Source organism: Habropoda laboriosa, unplaced genomic scaffold, assembly GCF_001263275.1.
Source record: "Habropoda laboriosa isolate 0110345459 unplaced genomic scaffold, ASM126327v1 scaffold57, whole genome shotgun sequence".
Taxonomy (NCBI): Eukaryota; Metazoa; Arthropoda; class Insecta; order Hymenoptera; family Apidae; genus Habropoda; species Habropoda laboriosa.
In genome coordinates, this window is record NW_017100229.1 from 612,666 (window position 1) to 628,158 (window position 15,493).

The following is a 15,493-nucleotide window of genomic DNA, read 5'->3' on the forward strand; positions in this document are numbered from 1 at the left end:
CCTTCAAATTTCGGAGTCCTCAAATTTTCGAGATCTCAAATTTCCGAGTCTTAAAATTTCCGGATCTTAAAATTTTCGAGTCCTCAAATTTTTGAGTCCTCAATTTTTCCGAGCTCTCAAATTTTCCAAATTCCCAATATTTCTCAGTCCCCAACTTTTCCAAATTCTCAAATTTCCGATCCCTCATATATTCGACTCCGCAATTTCCCAGAATCTCAAATCTCCCAAAGACCCAATCCTCAAATATTTATCCCCCGCGTAACACTAGCACTCTAAATTACAGCCTCCTTACGCTCCTATCGTTCCTAATAAATACCGATGCCGAAAATTGCACGGGGGACGAGAACACGGGCGTTCGTTTCGTTGCCGCGACATCAATATGCATAAAAGAGATTTAAACCTGTCGTAAAGTATCATTCGGCCATTTCGAATGTTTCCTTCCAATGGCGTGGCTCATCTGGAAACCGGCTATCTTCCCTTGCACGCGTCTCCTCGGTGTCTTCTAATTACACCGGAGATTCTTCAACCCGATAAAGAATTCGAATGGGTGGAGATCTCTCTCTCTCTCTCTCTTTCTTTTCCTTTTAATCGATGTCGTTCGATACATTCGTCCATTTACCATGCATTCTCGTTTCGTTTATCCTTCTTTTCCTTCCTGGGTAAACTGCGTGGGTGGCGAAACACGAGTACAGTGCGTGCGTTTTTTAACACAATCACGATTATTATTGTTATCGGCGCGGGCAAACAGCGATCGAGTTCTATTAATACGATGCCTACGAGAAATGGGTTGGAAGTGTTCGACGATGTTATTAACGTGGCATTTCGTTCCTGTTCCCCATTGTTGCGCGCGGTTTTAACCCTCGCTACTGCCAGGGTGAAACGTTTATCGCGTAACTGGGACAGAGTGTGGTTAATCCGATACTGTTTCGAGAAATTGCATACTGAATTTCCACTCGAATTGAACGCTGATATTTTCTAGGCAAGATTTTACATGCAACAACCCATACGATTCGATACATGCAGGGAAATTTGAATTTAATACCGGCTGCTACCGTGAATCACTTCGCCATTTAAATATCGAATAAATGTTTTTTCAAAATTCCAGATAAAAATGTTCGAACGTACAACAGAATGACACTTGCTTAATTTTTAAACGGTAACGTCGCTACGAATTATACGAATTCTCCACTGCTCCCTTTTTTCTTCAAATTGCCTTCGTTAACTATGAGAATTCGCGTTGAAATATACGTGGACATGGAGAACTGGGGCAACATCGTTTGGAGCGTGCAATAATCGAGCAAGGTATTCAAATTACCGATGCAAGATCGAAGGGTTCGGTTAATCGTATCACGGTTAAATCGCCCACCTGTTCGCCCGTCCCGACGAATTGAAGTAGCTCGTTCGATTAAATTCACGAAATGAATTTCGCGCGTTGATCGTGTCCAAAGTGGCCCCGGTATCTTGTGTTTCGTTGATTATCGAGGATGACTTGTCGAGAACGATGAAGCGGCGTGAAGAAGGCAGCCAGATAAGGACCAGTTTTCGTGAATTAACGAAGGCGCCATTGATCAATTGCGTCCAATCGGAGCTCGATCGAGGATCAAGGACGACGATGACACGACAGAGAGATCTTTAAAAAATAAAAGACCCGAAATTTCTCGGGCACCAACTTAGGATTTTTCAAAAATAAAAATCTATAAATTTTTAAAAATAAAATTCTCTGGATTGCAGACGTACCAACTCAGGATTTTTGAATAATAAAGCCTCTAGATCTCAGTGGTACCAACCCAGGATTTCCCAAAGATAAAAATCCATAAATTTTAGGAGTAATAACTCAAGATTTTCCAAAATAAAAATCCATAAATGTCCAAAAATGGAATTCTCTGGATTGCAGACGTACCAATTCGCGATTTTTCAAAAATAAAGCCCCTAGATTTCAGTGCTACCAACGCAAGATTGTACTTATCGATAAAAGTGACGAAAACGGTCAGGAATGAATTGTTAACTATAATTGTCTCGTGATGCAAGAAGGTATAATCATTACCGAGAATCCTATGCTTTTTATTCACGATATTACTCTTTTTTTCTGACGCCATTTGCATATACCGTCGCAATACACGATCGTTTCGAATTTTCTCGCGTTTTAATTCCGTTTCGATGATTTACGACACTTTCCGTATTGTAAATATCCGTTCTGTAAAATTCCACGAGTAATCTGCACGATGAAATTGGCGCCATTGGCCATGATTTATCTGTTTCTATTTTAAGGTACACGTTGCTTCAAGTTCACCCAGATTTTCGGGGAAAGTTTCGCTCTGAAACGTTGGATCTTTTGAAGTTCGATCGTTTTTCATCTCTCTTAAAACGTCAAACGCCAATTTTGATGCTAGAATGCTAGTTCGTTTTTCACGTTTACGGAAAGCAAACAACCTCTTCGGGAGAATGCTTCCTGCAGAGGAACAGGTTCGTCCCAAGTGATACCGATATAAAACTCTCGGGAAACAGGCTGAATGAATAACGTCTGTTTACCATCGCCAGTTTTCCTCGTTAAAATGGGATTTAAATTCTGCCTCGTTGAAGAATTCTTCCCTAGACAAACATCGTCCGTCCTCTCAGTCAAAATATCTCGCTCTTCCCACGGATATACCAAGCGAAATAAAACATTCGAAGCGAAAGAATTTCCATAAAATTTCAGGAGATCCAAGAATATCAAAACATTCGTCGTGAGACGTTCATTTTTCAAAGGGGACAACACCGAATATTCGAAGTACGTCAAAATCGAATACACATGTACGTTGTCCACTTGGCAACATTCGCTCTGAAGATACGATAGGGGGGAAAAGGATTGTAATATCGAGCGTGTCGATCGATTCGGCGATCACCGTGGGCTACGAGAGGAAGGACGAGCGAAGAAAGACCAGGGAGAAAGAACTGGAGAACAAGGAGAGACCAAGCGTGGTCTCTTGGGGCACCGCGCAAGCGCATTCCGTCTACCTAAACCTATACGTTCCGTGCGTGATCCGAAAGACACGAGCTCCATTCGAGTTCCGTCGGCTTTTGCCATCGAACGTGCCGCGTCCTTTCGCTGCCTCGTCGTTTCGGTCTAACCTGCACTTTTGACAGTTTCTCGTCCATCCTCCTCGTGGCCCCCTCTAAAGAAACGAACGTCCCCTTTCTTAATCAGTCTTCGAAGAACGATGTGCGAAATCGTCGGTACGAGTATGTATTTCTGGTTGCATGGCAAAGGAGCGATGATCGAATCGATGGAACGGTGCGATCGAAAATGATGGCCGAACGATCGTTGATCCTGTTAGTGTTGGACTGAGTTTTACCGCGCACCAAGATCGATCATCCGCCAGTTCTTTCGTGTCTGACAGCTGTCAACATGCTGTCGACCGTTCAGTGTCACGGCGACGTGCATCAACGGAACTATCACGTCGCGTACACGGTGAGTTTTTGCACAGTTTCCAGGACGAATTTCGAATCGACCGGAGGGAGCGAGTCGGCCGACGCCGTTGACGGGTTTAAACGAGGGAATAATTAACGACGGAGGTTTCGTCCCGCGTGAACGACGCGATGCAACGTTGCCCCGAGAAATTTCTCTGTCGTGTAACAGGCTTGAAATAGAGATTACTTGGATGAACATTCTATGACCGCGCGAAATATTCCGTGGAATGTGTCGGGGCGTGTAAAAATAGTGGAATATTCACCGTGGCTGTCCGTTGAAAGGAAGAATCATCTTTTCCTTAATGCTTCACCGGTTCTAGATTTGTATTTTTTTCTTTTCCTTCTTATTGAGTCTGTAGCGTGGATTATTTTCCATCATTGTATTTAATGGAACTGATAGGATTAGAGAGATAACATCTCGTCAATTCAGCTTTTACGTATGCAGAGCCTTAAAACTGTCAAGCACTCATTTGAATACAAGCTCGAGAGCAGGCTTTCTCGAAACTTTTTCCAAGCCACTCATGGATATGTAAACATTTATATCGACGTGGTTATGAAACCATTGGCATTATGAAACCATTGATTACTTGTTGACACGTTTGCCTCTTGAGATCTCTGACGTGTATTTATGCATTATGAATTCGAGTGCTCGGCCCAACTGTCCTCGTTCAATATTCCAAATTAAAAAGAAAACAAATATTCGGACTGAAAGATTAAAATTTGGAGTACAATACTTCCAAGACGTCACAAGTTACTATTTATCATTTTAAATCATTTCCCGGTCATGGCTGTCGCTGTAGGCCATACGAGAGGTTCGTTATTCGCGAGAAATATTCGAGGGAATCTAGGATAGCATTGTTTCCGCAGAACGCACTTCCTCGCGCGATTCGCGAATATGTATCGAACAAATATCGCGACCTCCCGGCGCCTTGCGTCATTTGTCTATTCTCGGTTCGGCTTTATCGCAGCGAACGCGTTTACCCGGCCGTCGCGGAATTTTCAAGCGACCGCGTGTTTCTACACACGCGGCGAGCAAAACCCATGGAAATGTCTGTCATTCGTCGATTAGATACCATAAACGCGTGTGTCGCATTTCTCGTTTCGCAGTCGAACGTGGTTTGCGCCAGGCGCATATTAAATTCCCCGTGCCTCGAATCCGGAGAACGCCAATTTCGAAACTTTGCTCGCGGGGGGCGCCTAACTTCCCACGCGAAGAACGGTGCTCTTTAACCCGATTTGTAAATAAATCTTTTTTTTTCCGTCTCTTGCATTTTCTGCTCACCTGCTTACCTCCTGTAAGGTTGTTTGAGTTAGCGTGAGAAAAATTTGACGAATGTGAAACGGATGAATTAGTATGTCCCCTGTTAACTCGTAACACCTTTCATCTATCGGGATGAAATGTTGCATATTTACTCTATAGGGAATATTTACTCGTTGATTTCATTCCCTTGACATTTTGTGGTAATTTAACTTAGTGCATCCGAACATATTGCTGCACTACGTGAATTTGTATATTAACTATTAATAATGCATGCCGCCGTGAATTAATTTCAACGTTAACGTTTCTCGAAATAAACGAATATCGTTGAATAAACAATTCTGAATAATAGAAGCAAGGTTTTTTAAACGAGGCTCGTAGAAATTCTATTTCATGCAAAATTCCAGCTTCCAATATCCACACAGAATGATTGATAATTTCTTTCATAGATGACGAGCCTAAAGCTGTTTCACGTGTCCGCCAGTGTACTATATTTAGCGCTTACACGATAATCGAGGTTTGTTCCACGCGGAATCCCTGAGAAATTTCAATATCCACCGTTGAAGCGTTCCGCGTTTCGTTGTAATTTACGTGAAAAAGTATCGAAACCGTCTAGAAAGGTACCGTCCCGTAACTCAGCCTTCCCCGTCTCGAAATCGAAGAAACCCGAGTTTCCGGCCGAAAGTTGCTCCCGTCCGTGCTGCTGAAAGCAGCCGACTGACAATTAACTGGGAGAGGAACGTGTCGGCGCAAGATAGTTACAAGTTCTTGAACAAATTAAGCGGCCGGTGTTCACCAGCCGACCGTCCACGGTTGAAACTCGCGGCGGAAACCACATTACAGAAAGTAAATTATAACTTGCCGCTCGGTTAAATTGAATTACGAGAAGAGGTTGCCAGTGATTCGAGCCACGTTTAAACATTCTATAATTTCAGATTATAGCGTGCATTAGTAGGGGGGAATTAAGCTTAATCGAACCGTGTATGTGTGTGTATATACGTGTATGTGTATCTGTGGCTGTTAATCGAACTGAAAAGCAAGCAGATTGGAAAAGGGCAATGAGATCGAACCACTCGAAGCCACACCTCGATCGATTAATCCGCATTGCCGCTCGATTTATCGGTTCTATCGGATCGTCGACGTTCGTGGTTCGTGCCAAATCGCGTATTTCACGGCGCGTCCGCGTGAAATCGCCGCGAGGGAAACGCGAGAATCAGGAAGCTTTTGCCAGGCGTTGGAGTTAAGGCGAAAAGAGTGCGGCGTCGAGTGACTCTTTCACGGAAGTACACATGTATCATGTGTAAGCGTAATGCGAGAACTGGGCGTGCGAGAGCTCGATGGACGGAATGCGGTGCGAACGATCTTTCGCACCCTAACTTGGGGTTGATTTTATGAACGACGGAGGGACGGTTGTTTTAACCACCTTTTTCTTTCACTTTCCGAACTTTACCGTACTTTCTATATTTTTCCATTATTTCAATTTTATTTTCTCGGTAAATTCATCCCTTGTAATTACGCATATTATTTTTCATGGCGTCAGTGCTCTCAAAATTCCCCTCCAAATTTCGTTTCCTCCCTAAATTCACCCCTTATAACCACGCATACAATTTTTCACACTACGCTTGCAACACCAATACTCCCCCACAAACTCTGAAAAATTAAACAACAAACCTTCGTTTGCACAAACATTTTTCCCCGTTTCATCTGCCTCCGAATTACACACACAAGAGACACGTGTTCTTTTATTTACGTTCGTTCAAAGTATCTACCCAAACACGGTCGTGTCAGCCAGTTTCATTAGTGGCACTCGAGGAGGAGCAATCCTTGGAAAAAAAGAGATACATCGAAGAGCGTGTTCAAATATGAAGTGGACAACGAAGGTTCCTGGCCGATGGATCCTGCGTAGGCTGGAGGGTGTAGACGGGTCTCTCGTTGTTGGGTGAACGTGGAGGCGTTTATTTACGATCACGAACGACAAGTTGTCGCCGGGCTGTGCTAATTGATGGTCCTTCGATGGTTCTTCGAAAAGTGGCGGTGCGAGAAGGAGGCTAAGATCGCGAACGATTTGCCTCGATTTGTTCGTTTGGGTCCCCGTGTGGTACGCCTAATGTCGCGGTCGATTACTGTACTATAACAGACGGAATCGAAGAGCACCGGCGAGAAAACCAGTTTAGCACGTGTATGGTCCTGTTCGCGCCGGTACCAGTTCGTTGAGTCCTCAAGTTCATCGACTTGACGCGACGTATCTGGTTCCCAATGCATGCACGCGATACGCGCAATTTTATTGCACCTATTGCAACGAGTTGCTTGATTCAATAACATCGAGAATTCTTCCATCTTCTTCTACGTATATATCCTACGTTCAGCTCGTCAACAGTTTTATTTCCTTCCCTTTTCTTCTCTTTCATTCGCCGGATAGAGAAATTTATGAACGTGTCTCGTTTATATCGTTTCGTTATAAGCTCTCTCCTCTTTGCCGGACGATAGAGGGAGAGAGAACGCGTTACGACGCAGGAGAGCGAGCTTTTCATTGAAATCGCCAACTCACACGGGGGCTTTGTATATCAGGAAGTTGATAACGGTGTTATTCGAAAGACGGGGGACGCTTTGTCGACGTCGATTTTTCTCGTCGGTTCAATCATCCTCTCGGTTGCCTCTATAGAGCGCTTATCGTATCGCTCATTACTCGTAACGCGAATAAAATAGAAACTCGATAGTATTTCGCGAAATATTCCGTGGCTGTACTTTTCAATTTTACACTTGTGAATTTTGCTTTCTAGTTTCTTTTCGAATAGAACAGCTGAGATTTATCAGGTCACAACGTTTACGCCGTTTCAGCTAGATTGTGACAAGCTAATTCTACCATTCGTGTGTGCACACGGTGGTGCAATGCATCAAAGGGAAACAAGCGAGACACGCTTCTCTATGTGTGTTCACCAGATGCCGTACTAATTCATGCAATCTAATCCTGGATTTTTTTCAATCGTCCCAGAACAGCGTACATTTCCGTGCTCGAGTGGCAGCGACGTCGCGGAGGCCCTCCGCGAATAAAACCAGTGTAGCAACTATTGTTGACACGCTGTTTGCCCGCCGCGAATTTAATAAATCACCGTCGAAAACACCGTCATTACTATCGCCGGTTAGAACGGGGTCTGATTTATCGGCACCGCTTTAGCTTGAAAAGCTAGTCAATTTGAGGGCATTAGACGTCTCGTACGAAAACATTTCTGCCCGGTGACGTCAACCTGACAGATAAATATCACTTGAAAAAAATTACTCCGCGTAGCTTCTTTTCTTTTCGTATTTAACGGGCTGTTCAACCCTTGTGCCAATAACCACAATTGTCGTCTGCTTCATCGTCCAATTTTAGTAGTTTTCTGATAAGAAAATTCTGAACTCGAAGCAAACAGGGATAGGAAATGTGCGAAATAACAACGATCCGGCCGGATATTCAAATCTTTCACCGGGAAGATAAAATATTTTCAAATCAACTCGTCGGTTCGATGAACGAATTAGCGAAATTCTGCAGAGCAGAATTTATTCGGTGTACAAATGATTCGTTAAGTCGAGGGAAAGGGAGAAGAAGAATTCACCAAGTTTCGGTACATTGTCTGCAAGCTATTCCAGCAGTTTTCTGCGTCGAATCGAACGTGAAGAGAATTCACGAACACCTTCAAGTGGGTCGTGATCCCAGTCTACTACGTAACATCCATCTGGAAGGAGTTTCCACTGCGGAGCTTAATAAAGAAACTTCCCTCGAGCGTACCTTTTTTTCTCTCGTTTCTTTCCGCGACCACACAAGAAACGGTCGGTTCGCGAAGTTTACAGAGAAGGAAATTTCGACATCTGGCAATGGTCCAGGAGAGCAGGAATCGAAACCAGCATCGCGAACGAGGGAACGATTCGGTTTACCGGGCATCCGAGTTAGCCACCTATGAACTTTTCGCCGAAGTCCCGTTGCCTCTGTCCAGTTTCCACCAGGTAGTAATCTAATCTCGAATCTTGGAAATCATTTATTCGTTTGCCTTCTTGAACGTGCTCCTCTCGGTTTCTCTTTTCCGCAGTTCTAATTTCTCTTAGAAACGAATGCTCGCTTTTACCCGTGCAATTTAACTTTGACACCGTTTTAATCCCTCTGTATACGTACACCGGCAGATACAGTTAACGTGTTCCTTTGTACGTTAAGAAAATGGAAAGTGCTGTTAACGGAGTAATTGAGGAGAATGTTGAAGAATAGCGCGTGTGTGTATTTGCTTCAATTAAGAGAAGATAGAGTAACACCATTCCGCAAAACAATTAAGCGGTCAGTGTTTCTAAGCGTGCCGGGCAAAATTGCTTCGAATAGATTCCATGTTTTGTGAAAATATCGCATTTCTAGGAATAGGTTTATTTAGAGGATTGTCGTGAAATTTACGATCTTTAGTTGAGAGATTATTTTTTCTTCTTCTGGTTCTCTTCAGTAGGACAGAAGGGACAGAGGAATAAAGTAATTTGTCACAGGTTCATAAATTTCTAAGACGACGATCGTGCCCGCAACCGAGATCGAGAAAAGAGGGGTATAACCGGCTGGTTCGCGCGAGGGATCATAGGTCAAGAAGATAAAGAGGAGCTTCGAAGATAAGGCGCGTGCTCCCTTCGCGCTCTTCACGATCACTATCGCGCATTATATTGCGCTTACGGTGATCGTACGTTTACGTAAACGCCGCGACAAAGGAGAGAAAAGGAAAACCAGCTTTCTACTTGGTGTATTTTGCATGCGTGAATCGTGCAGACTTATGTATATACGTATGGGTATTTATAACGATGAACGTTTGTGAAGGTTGTCACTTCCTGTGAGGTCATAGGAGAACTCGTCACCGAGCGGTGTTTAGTAGAAAGAAAAAGTGTTTGCACGTTCCTGTAAAAACCGAGACGTTGCGTAAGCAATCGGTCATTAGGTGGACTGGCTCACGTATGAGCCCGAAGCATCCTGCTTTGAGTCAAGGATGCGACCGATGCTGCAGAGTGTTGTTTCCTCTTTGCATTCGTCTCAGGTCTCGAATAGATGACTTGGACACGTCCGTTATAGGAGATCGGAATGTTCTTTCACACGTTCTCGGCCCTCTGACCTTTTTTAAATTTCAAATTTTCGAATATTCGAATTTTCAAAGTTTTCGAATTCTAATATTTCCGAATCCCTAAAGTTTTCGAATTCTGAAACTTCCGAATCCCTAAAGTTTCGAATTCTGAAACTTCCGAATCGCTAATGTTTCGAATTCTGAAACTTCCGAATCGCTAATGTTTCGAATTCTGAAACTTCCGAATCCCTAATGTTTCGAATTCTCAAACTTCCGAATCCCTAAAGTTTCGAATTCTGAAACTTCCGAATCCCTAAAGTTTCGAATTCTGAAATTTCCGAATCCCTAAAGTTTCGAATTATGAAATTTCCGAATCCCTAAAGTTTCGAATTCTAATGTTTCCGAATCCCTAAAGTTTCGAATTCTAAAATTTCCGAATCCCTAATGTTTCGAATTCTGAAACTTCCGAATCCCTACAGTTTCGAATTCTGAAACTTCCGAATCCCTAAAGTTTCGAATTCTCAAACTTCCGAATCCCTAAAGTTTCGAATCCTAATATTTCCGAATCCCTAATGTTTCGAATTCTGAAACTTCCGAATCGCTAATGTTTCGAATTCTGAAACTTCCGAATCGCTAATGTTTCGAATTCTGAAACTTCCGAATCGCTAATGTTTCGAATTCTGAAACTTCCGAATCGCTAATGTTTCGAATTCTGAAACTTCCGAATCGCTAATGTTTCGAATTCTGAAACTTCCGAATCGCTAATGTTTCGAATTCTGAAACTTCCGAATCGCTAATGTTTCGAATTCTGAAACTTCCGAATCGCTAATGTTTCGAATTCTGAAACTTCCGAATCGCTAATGTTTCGAATTCTGAAACTTCCGAATCGCTAATGTTTCGAATTCTGAAACTTCCGAATCGCTAATGTTTCGAATTCTGAAACTTCCGAATCGCTAATGTTTCGAATTCTGAAACTTCCGAATCGCTAATGTTTCGAATTCTGAAACTTCCGAATCGCTAATGTTTCGAATTCTGAAACTTCCGAATCGCTAATGTTTCGAATTCTGAAACTTCCGAATCGCTAATGTTTCGAATTCTGAAACTTCCGAATCGCTAATGTTTCGAATTCTGAAACTTCCGAATCGCTAATGTTTCGAATTCTGAAACTTCCGAATCGCTAATGTTTCGAATTCTGAAACTTCCGAATCGCTAATGTTTCGAATTCTGAAACTTCCGAATCGCTAATGTTTCGAATTCTGAAACTTCCGAATCGCTAATGTTTCGAATTCTGAAACTTCCGAATCGCTAATGTTTCGAATTCTGAAACTTCCGAATCGCTAATGTTTCGAATTCTGAAACTTCCGAATCGCTAATGTTTCGAATTCTGAAACTTCCGAATCGCTAATGTTTCGAATTCTGAAACTTCCGAATCGCTAATGTTTCGAATTCTGAAACTTCCGAATCGCTAATGTTTCGAATTCTGAAACTTCCGAATCGCTAATGTTTCGAATTCTGAAACTTCCGAATCGCTAATGTTTCGAATTCTGAAACTTCCGAATCGCTAATGTTTCGAATTCTGAAACTTCCGAATCGCTAATGTTTCGAATTCTGAAACTTCCGAATCGCTAATGTTTCGAATTCTGAAACTTCCGAATCGCTAATGTTTCGAATTCTGAAACTTCCGAATCGCTAATGTTTCGAATTCTGAAACTTCCGAATCGCTAATGTTTCGAATTCTGAAACTTCCGAATCGCTAATGTTTCGAATTCTGAAACTTCCGAATCGCTAATGTTTCGAATTCTGAAACTTCCGAATCGCTAATGTTTCGAATTCTGAAACTTCCGAATCGCTAATGTTTCGAATTCTGAAACTTCCGAATCGCTAATGTTTCGAATTCTGAAACTTCCGAATCGCTAATGTTTCGAATTCTGAAACTTCCGAATCGCTAATGTTTCGAATTCTGAAACTTCCGAATCGCTAATGTTTCGAATTCTGAAACTTCCGAATCGCTAATGTTTCGAATTCTGAAACTTCCGAATCGCTAATGTTTCGAATTCTGAAACTTCCGAATCGCTAATGTTTCGAATTCTGAAACTTCCGAATCGCTAATGTTTCGAATTCTGAAACTTCCGAATCGCTAATGTTTCGAATTCTGAAACTTCCGAATCGCTAATGTTTCGAATTCTGAAACTTCCGAATCGCTAATGTTTCGAATTCTGAAACTTCCGAATCGCTAATGTTTCGAATTCTGAAACTTCCGAATCGCTAATGTTTCGAATTCTGAAACTTCCGAATCGCTAATGTTTCGAATTCTGAAACTTCCGAATCGCTAATGTTTCGAATTCTGAAACTTCCGAATCGCTAATGTTTCGAATTCTGAAACTTCCGAATCGCTAATGTTTCGAATTCTGAAACTTCCGAATCGCTAATGTTTCGAATTCTGAAACTTCCGAATCGCTAATGTTTCGAATTCTGAAACTTCCGAATCGCTAATGTTTCGAATTCTGAAACTTCCGAATCGCTAATGTTTCGAATTCTGAAACTTCCGAATCGCTAATGTTTCGAATTCTGAAACTTCCGAATCGCTAATGTTTCGAATTCTGAAACTTCCGAATCGCTAATGTTTCGAATTCTGAAACTTCCGAATCGCTAATGTTTCGAATTCTGAAACTTCCGAATCGCTAATGTTTCGAATTCTGAAACTTCCGAATCGCTAATGTTTCGAATTCTGAAACTTCCGAATCGCTAATGTTTCGAATTCTGAAACTTCCGAATCGCTAATGTTTCGAATTCTGAAACTTCCGAATCGCTAATGTTTCGAATTCTGAAACTTCCGAATCGCTAATGTTTCGAATTCTGAAACTTCCGAATCGCTAATGTTTCGAATTCTGAAACTTCCGAATCGCTAATGTTTCGAATTCTGAAACTTCCGAATCGCTAATGTTTCGAATTCTGAAACTTCCGAATCGCTAATGTTTCGAATTCTGAAACTTCCGAATCGCTAATGTTTCGAATTCTGAAACTTCCGAATCGCTAATGTTTCGAATTCTGAAACTTCCGAATCGCTAATGTTTCGAATTCTGAAACTTCCGAATCGCTAATGTTTCGAATTCTGAAACTTCCGAATCGCTAATGTTTCGAATTCTGAAACTTCCGAATCGCTAATGTTTCGAATTCTGAAACTTCCGAATCGCTAATGTTTCGAATTCTGAAACTTCCGAATCGCTAATGTTTCGAATTCTGAAACTTCCGAATCGCTAATGTTTCGAATTCTGAAACTTCCGAATCGCTAATGTTTCGAATTCTGAAACTTCCGAATCGCTAATGTTTCGAATTCTGAAACTTCCGAATCGCTAATGTTTCGAATTCTGAAACTTCCGAATCGCTAATGTTTCGAATTCTGAAACTTCCGAATCGCTAATGTTTCGAATTCTGAAACTTCCGAATCGCTAATGTTTCGAATTCTGAAACTTCCGAATCGCTAATGTTTCGAATTCTGAAACTTCCGAATCGCTAATGTTTCGAATTCTGAAACTTCCGAATCGCTAATGTTTCGAATTCTGAAACTTCCGAATCGCTAATGTTTCGAATTCTGAAACTTCCGAATCGCTAATGTTTCGAATTCTGAAACTTCCGAATCGCTAATGTTTCGAATTCTGAAACTTCCGAATCGCTAATGTTTCGAATTCTGAAACTTCCGAATCGCTAATGTTTCGAATTCTGAAACTTCCGAATCGCTAATGTTTCGAATTCTGAAACTTCCGAATCGCTAATGTTTCGAATTCTGAAACTTCCGAATCGCTAATGTTTCGAATTCTGAAACTTCCGAATCGCTAATGTTTCGAATTCTGAAACTTCCGAATCGCTAATGTTTCGAATTCTGAAACTTCCGAATCGCTAATGTTTCGAATTCTGAAACTTCCGAATCGCTAATGTTTCGAATTCTGAAACTTCCGAATCGCTAATGTTTCGAATTCTGAAACTTCCGAATCGCTAATGTTTCGAATTCTGAAACTTCCGAATCGCTAATGTTTCGAATTCTGAAACTTCCGAATCGCTAATGTTTCGAATTCTGAAACTTCCGAATCGCTAATGTTTCGAATTCTGAAACTTCCGAATCGCTAATGTTTCGAATTCTGAAACTTCCGAATCGCTAATGTTTCGAATTCTGAAACTTCCGAATCGCTAATGTTTCGAATTCTGAAACTTCCGAATCGCTAATGTTTCGAATTCTGAAACTTCCGAATCGCTAATGTTTCGAATTCTGAAACTTCCGAATCGCTAATGTTTCGAATTCTGAAACTTCCGAATCGCTAATGTTTCGAATTCTGAAACTTCCGAATCGCTAATGTTTCGAATTCTGAAACTTCCGAATCGCTAATGTTTCGAATTCTGAAACTTCCGAATCGCTAATGTTTCGAATTCTGAAACTTCCGAATCGCTAATGTTTCGAATTCTGAAACTTCCGAATCGCTAATGTTTCGAATTCTGAAACTTCCGAATCGCTAATGTTTCGAATTCTGAAACTTCCGAATCGCTAATGTTTCGAATTCTGAAACTTCCGAATCGCTAATGTTTCGAATTCTGAAACTTCCGAATCGCTAATGTTTCGAATTCTGAAACTTCCGAATCGCTAATGTTTCGAATTCTGAAACTTCCGAATCGCTAATGTTTCGAATTCTGAAACTTCCGAATCGCTAATGTTTCGAATTCTGAAACTTCCGAATCGCTAATGTTTCGAATTCTGAAACTTCCGAATCGCTAATGTTTCGAATTCTGAAACTTCCGAATCGCTAATGTTTCGAATTCTGAAACTTCCGAATCGCTAATGTTTCGAATTCTGAAACTTCCGAATCGCTAATGTTTCGAATTCTGAAACTTCCGAATCGCTAATGTTTCGAATTCTGAAACTTCCGAATCGCTAATGTTTCGAATTCTGAAACTTCCGAATCGCTAATGTTTCGAATTCTGAAACTTCCGAATCGCTAATGTTTCGAATTCTGAAACTTCCGAATCGCTAATGTTTCGAATTCTGAAACTTCCGAATCGCTAATGTTTCGAATTCTGAAACTTCCGAATCGCTAATGTTTCGAATTCTGAAACTTCCGAATCGCTAATGTTTCGAATTCTGAAACTTCCGAATCGCTAATGTTTCGAATTCTGAAACTTCCGAATCCCTAAAGTTTCGAATTCTCAAACTTCCGAATCCCTAAAGTTTCGAATTCTAATATTTCCGAATCCCTAAAGTTTCGAATTATGAAATTTCCGAATCCCTAAAGTTTCGAATTCTAATGTTTCCGAATCCCTAAAGTTTCGAATTCTAAAATTTCCGAATCCCTAATGTTTCGAATTCTGAAACTTCCGAATCCCTAAAGTTTCGAATTCTGAAACTTCCGAATCCCTAAAGTTTCGAATTCTCAAATTTCCGAATCCCTAAATTTTCGAATTCTACTATTTCCGAATCCCTAAAGTTTCGAATTCTCAAATCCCCGAATCCCTAAATTTTCAAATTCCCAAAATATCTAAATTCATATCAATACATCCCTCAAGATTTCCTAAATAATCCTAAACCACCAAGAATGCAAAAACAGAACCAGATCTACCTCAGCGATTTCAAAACCATGAAAGAGAACCGCAAACTAAAATAGACTTCGCAACAATCTTCTCAAAGTAGGCGAAACGAGGAGAAATTTCTTCTTCTTTTTTTTCGTACACACAGAAACAGAGCGAG

At 41.3% G+C, this 15,493-nt stretch overlaps 1 protein-coding gene across 6 annotated transcripts in view; it reads left to right on the forward strand.

The window, feature by feature from the left end:
* Positions 1 to 15,493, forward strand: part of LOC108571422 (tensin-1) — a 116,711-nt gene that overhangs the window by 40,815 nt on the left and 60,403 nt on the right. The window contains exon 1 of one of the 6 annotated variants that reach the window (XM_017933456.1): positions 3,111 to 3,448. The exons of the other annotated variants lie outside the window; for them this stretch is intronic. Coding sequence (XP_017788945.1) covers positions 3,386 to 3,448 — 63 coding nt within the window. The 5' untranslated portion in view covers positions 3,111 to 3,385. Of the gene's footprint in view, positions 1 to 3,110; positions 3,449 to 15,493 lie in introns of those variants that run through there. 6 annotated transcript variants of the gene reach the window in all.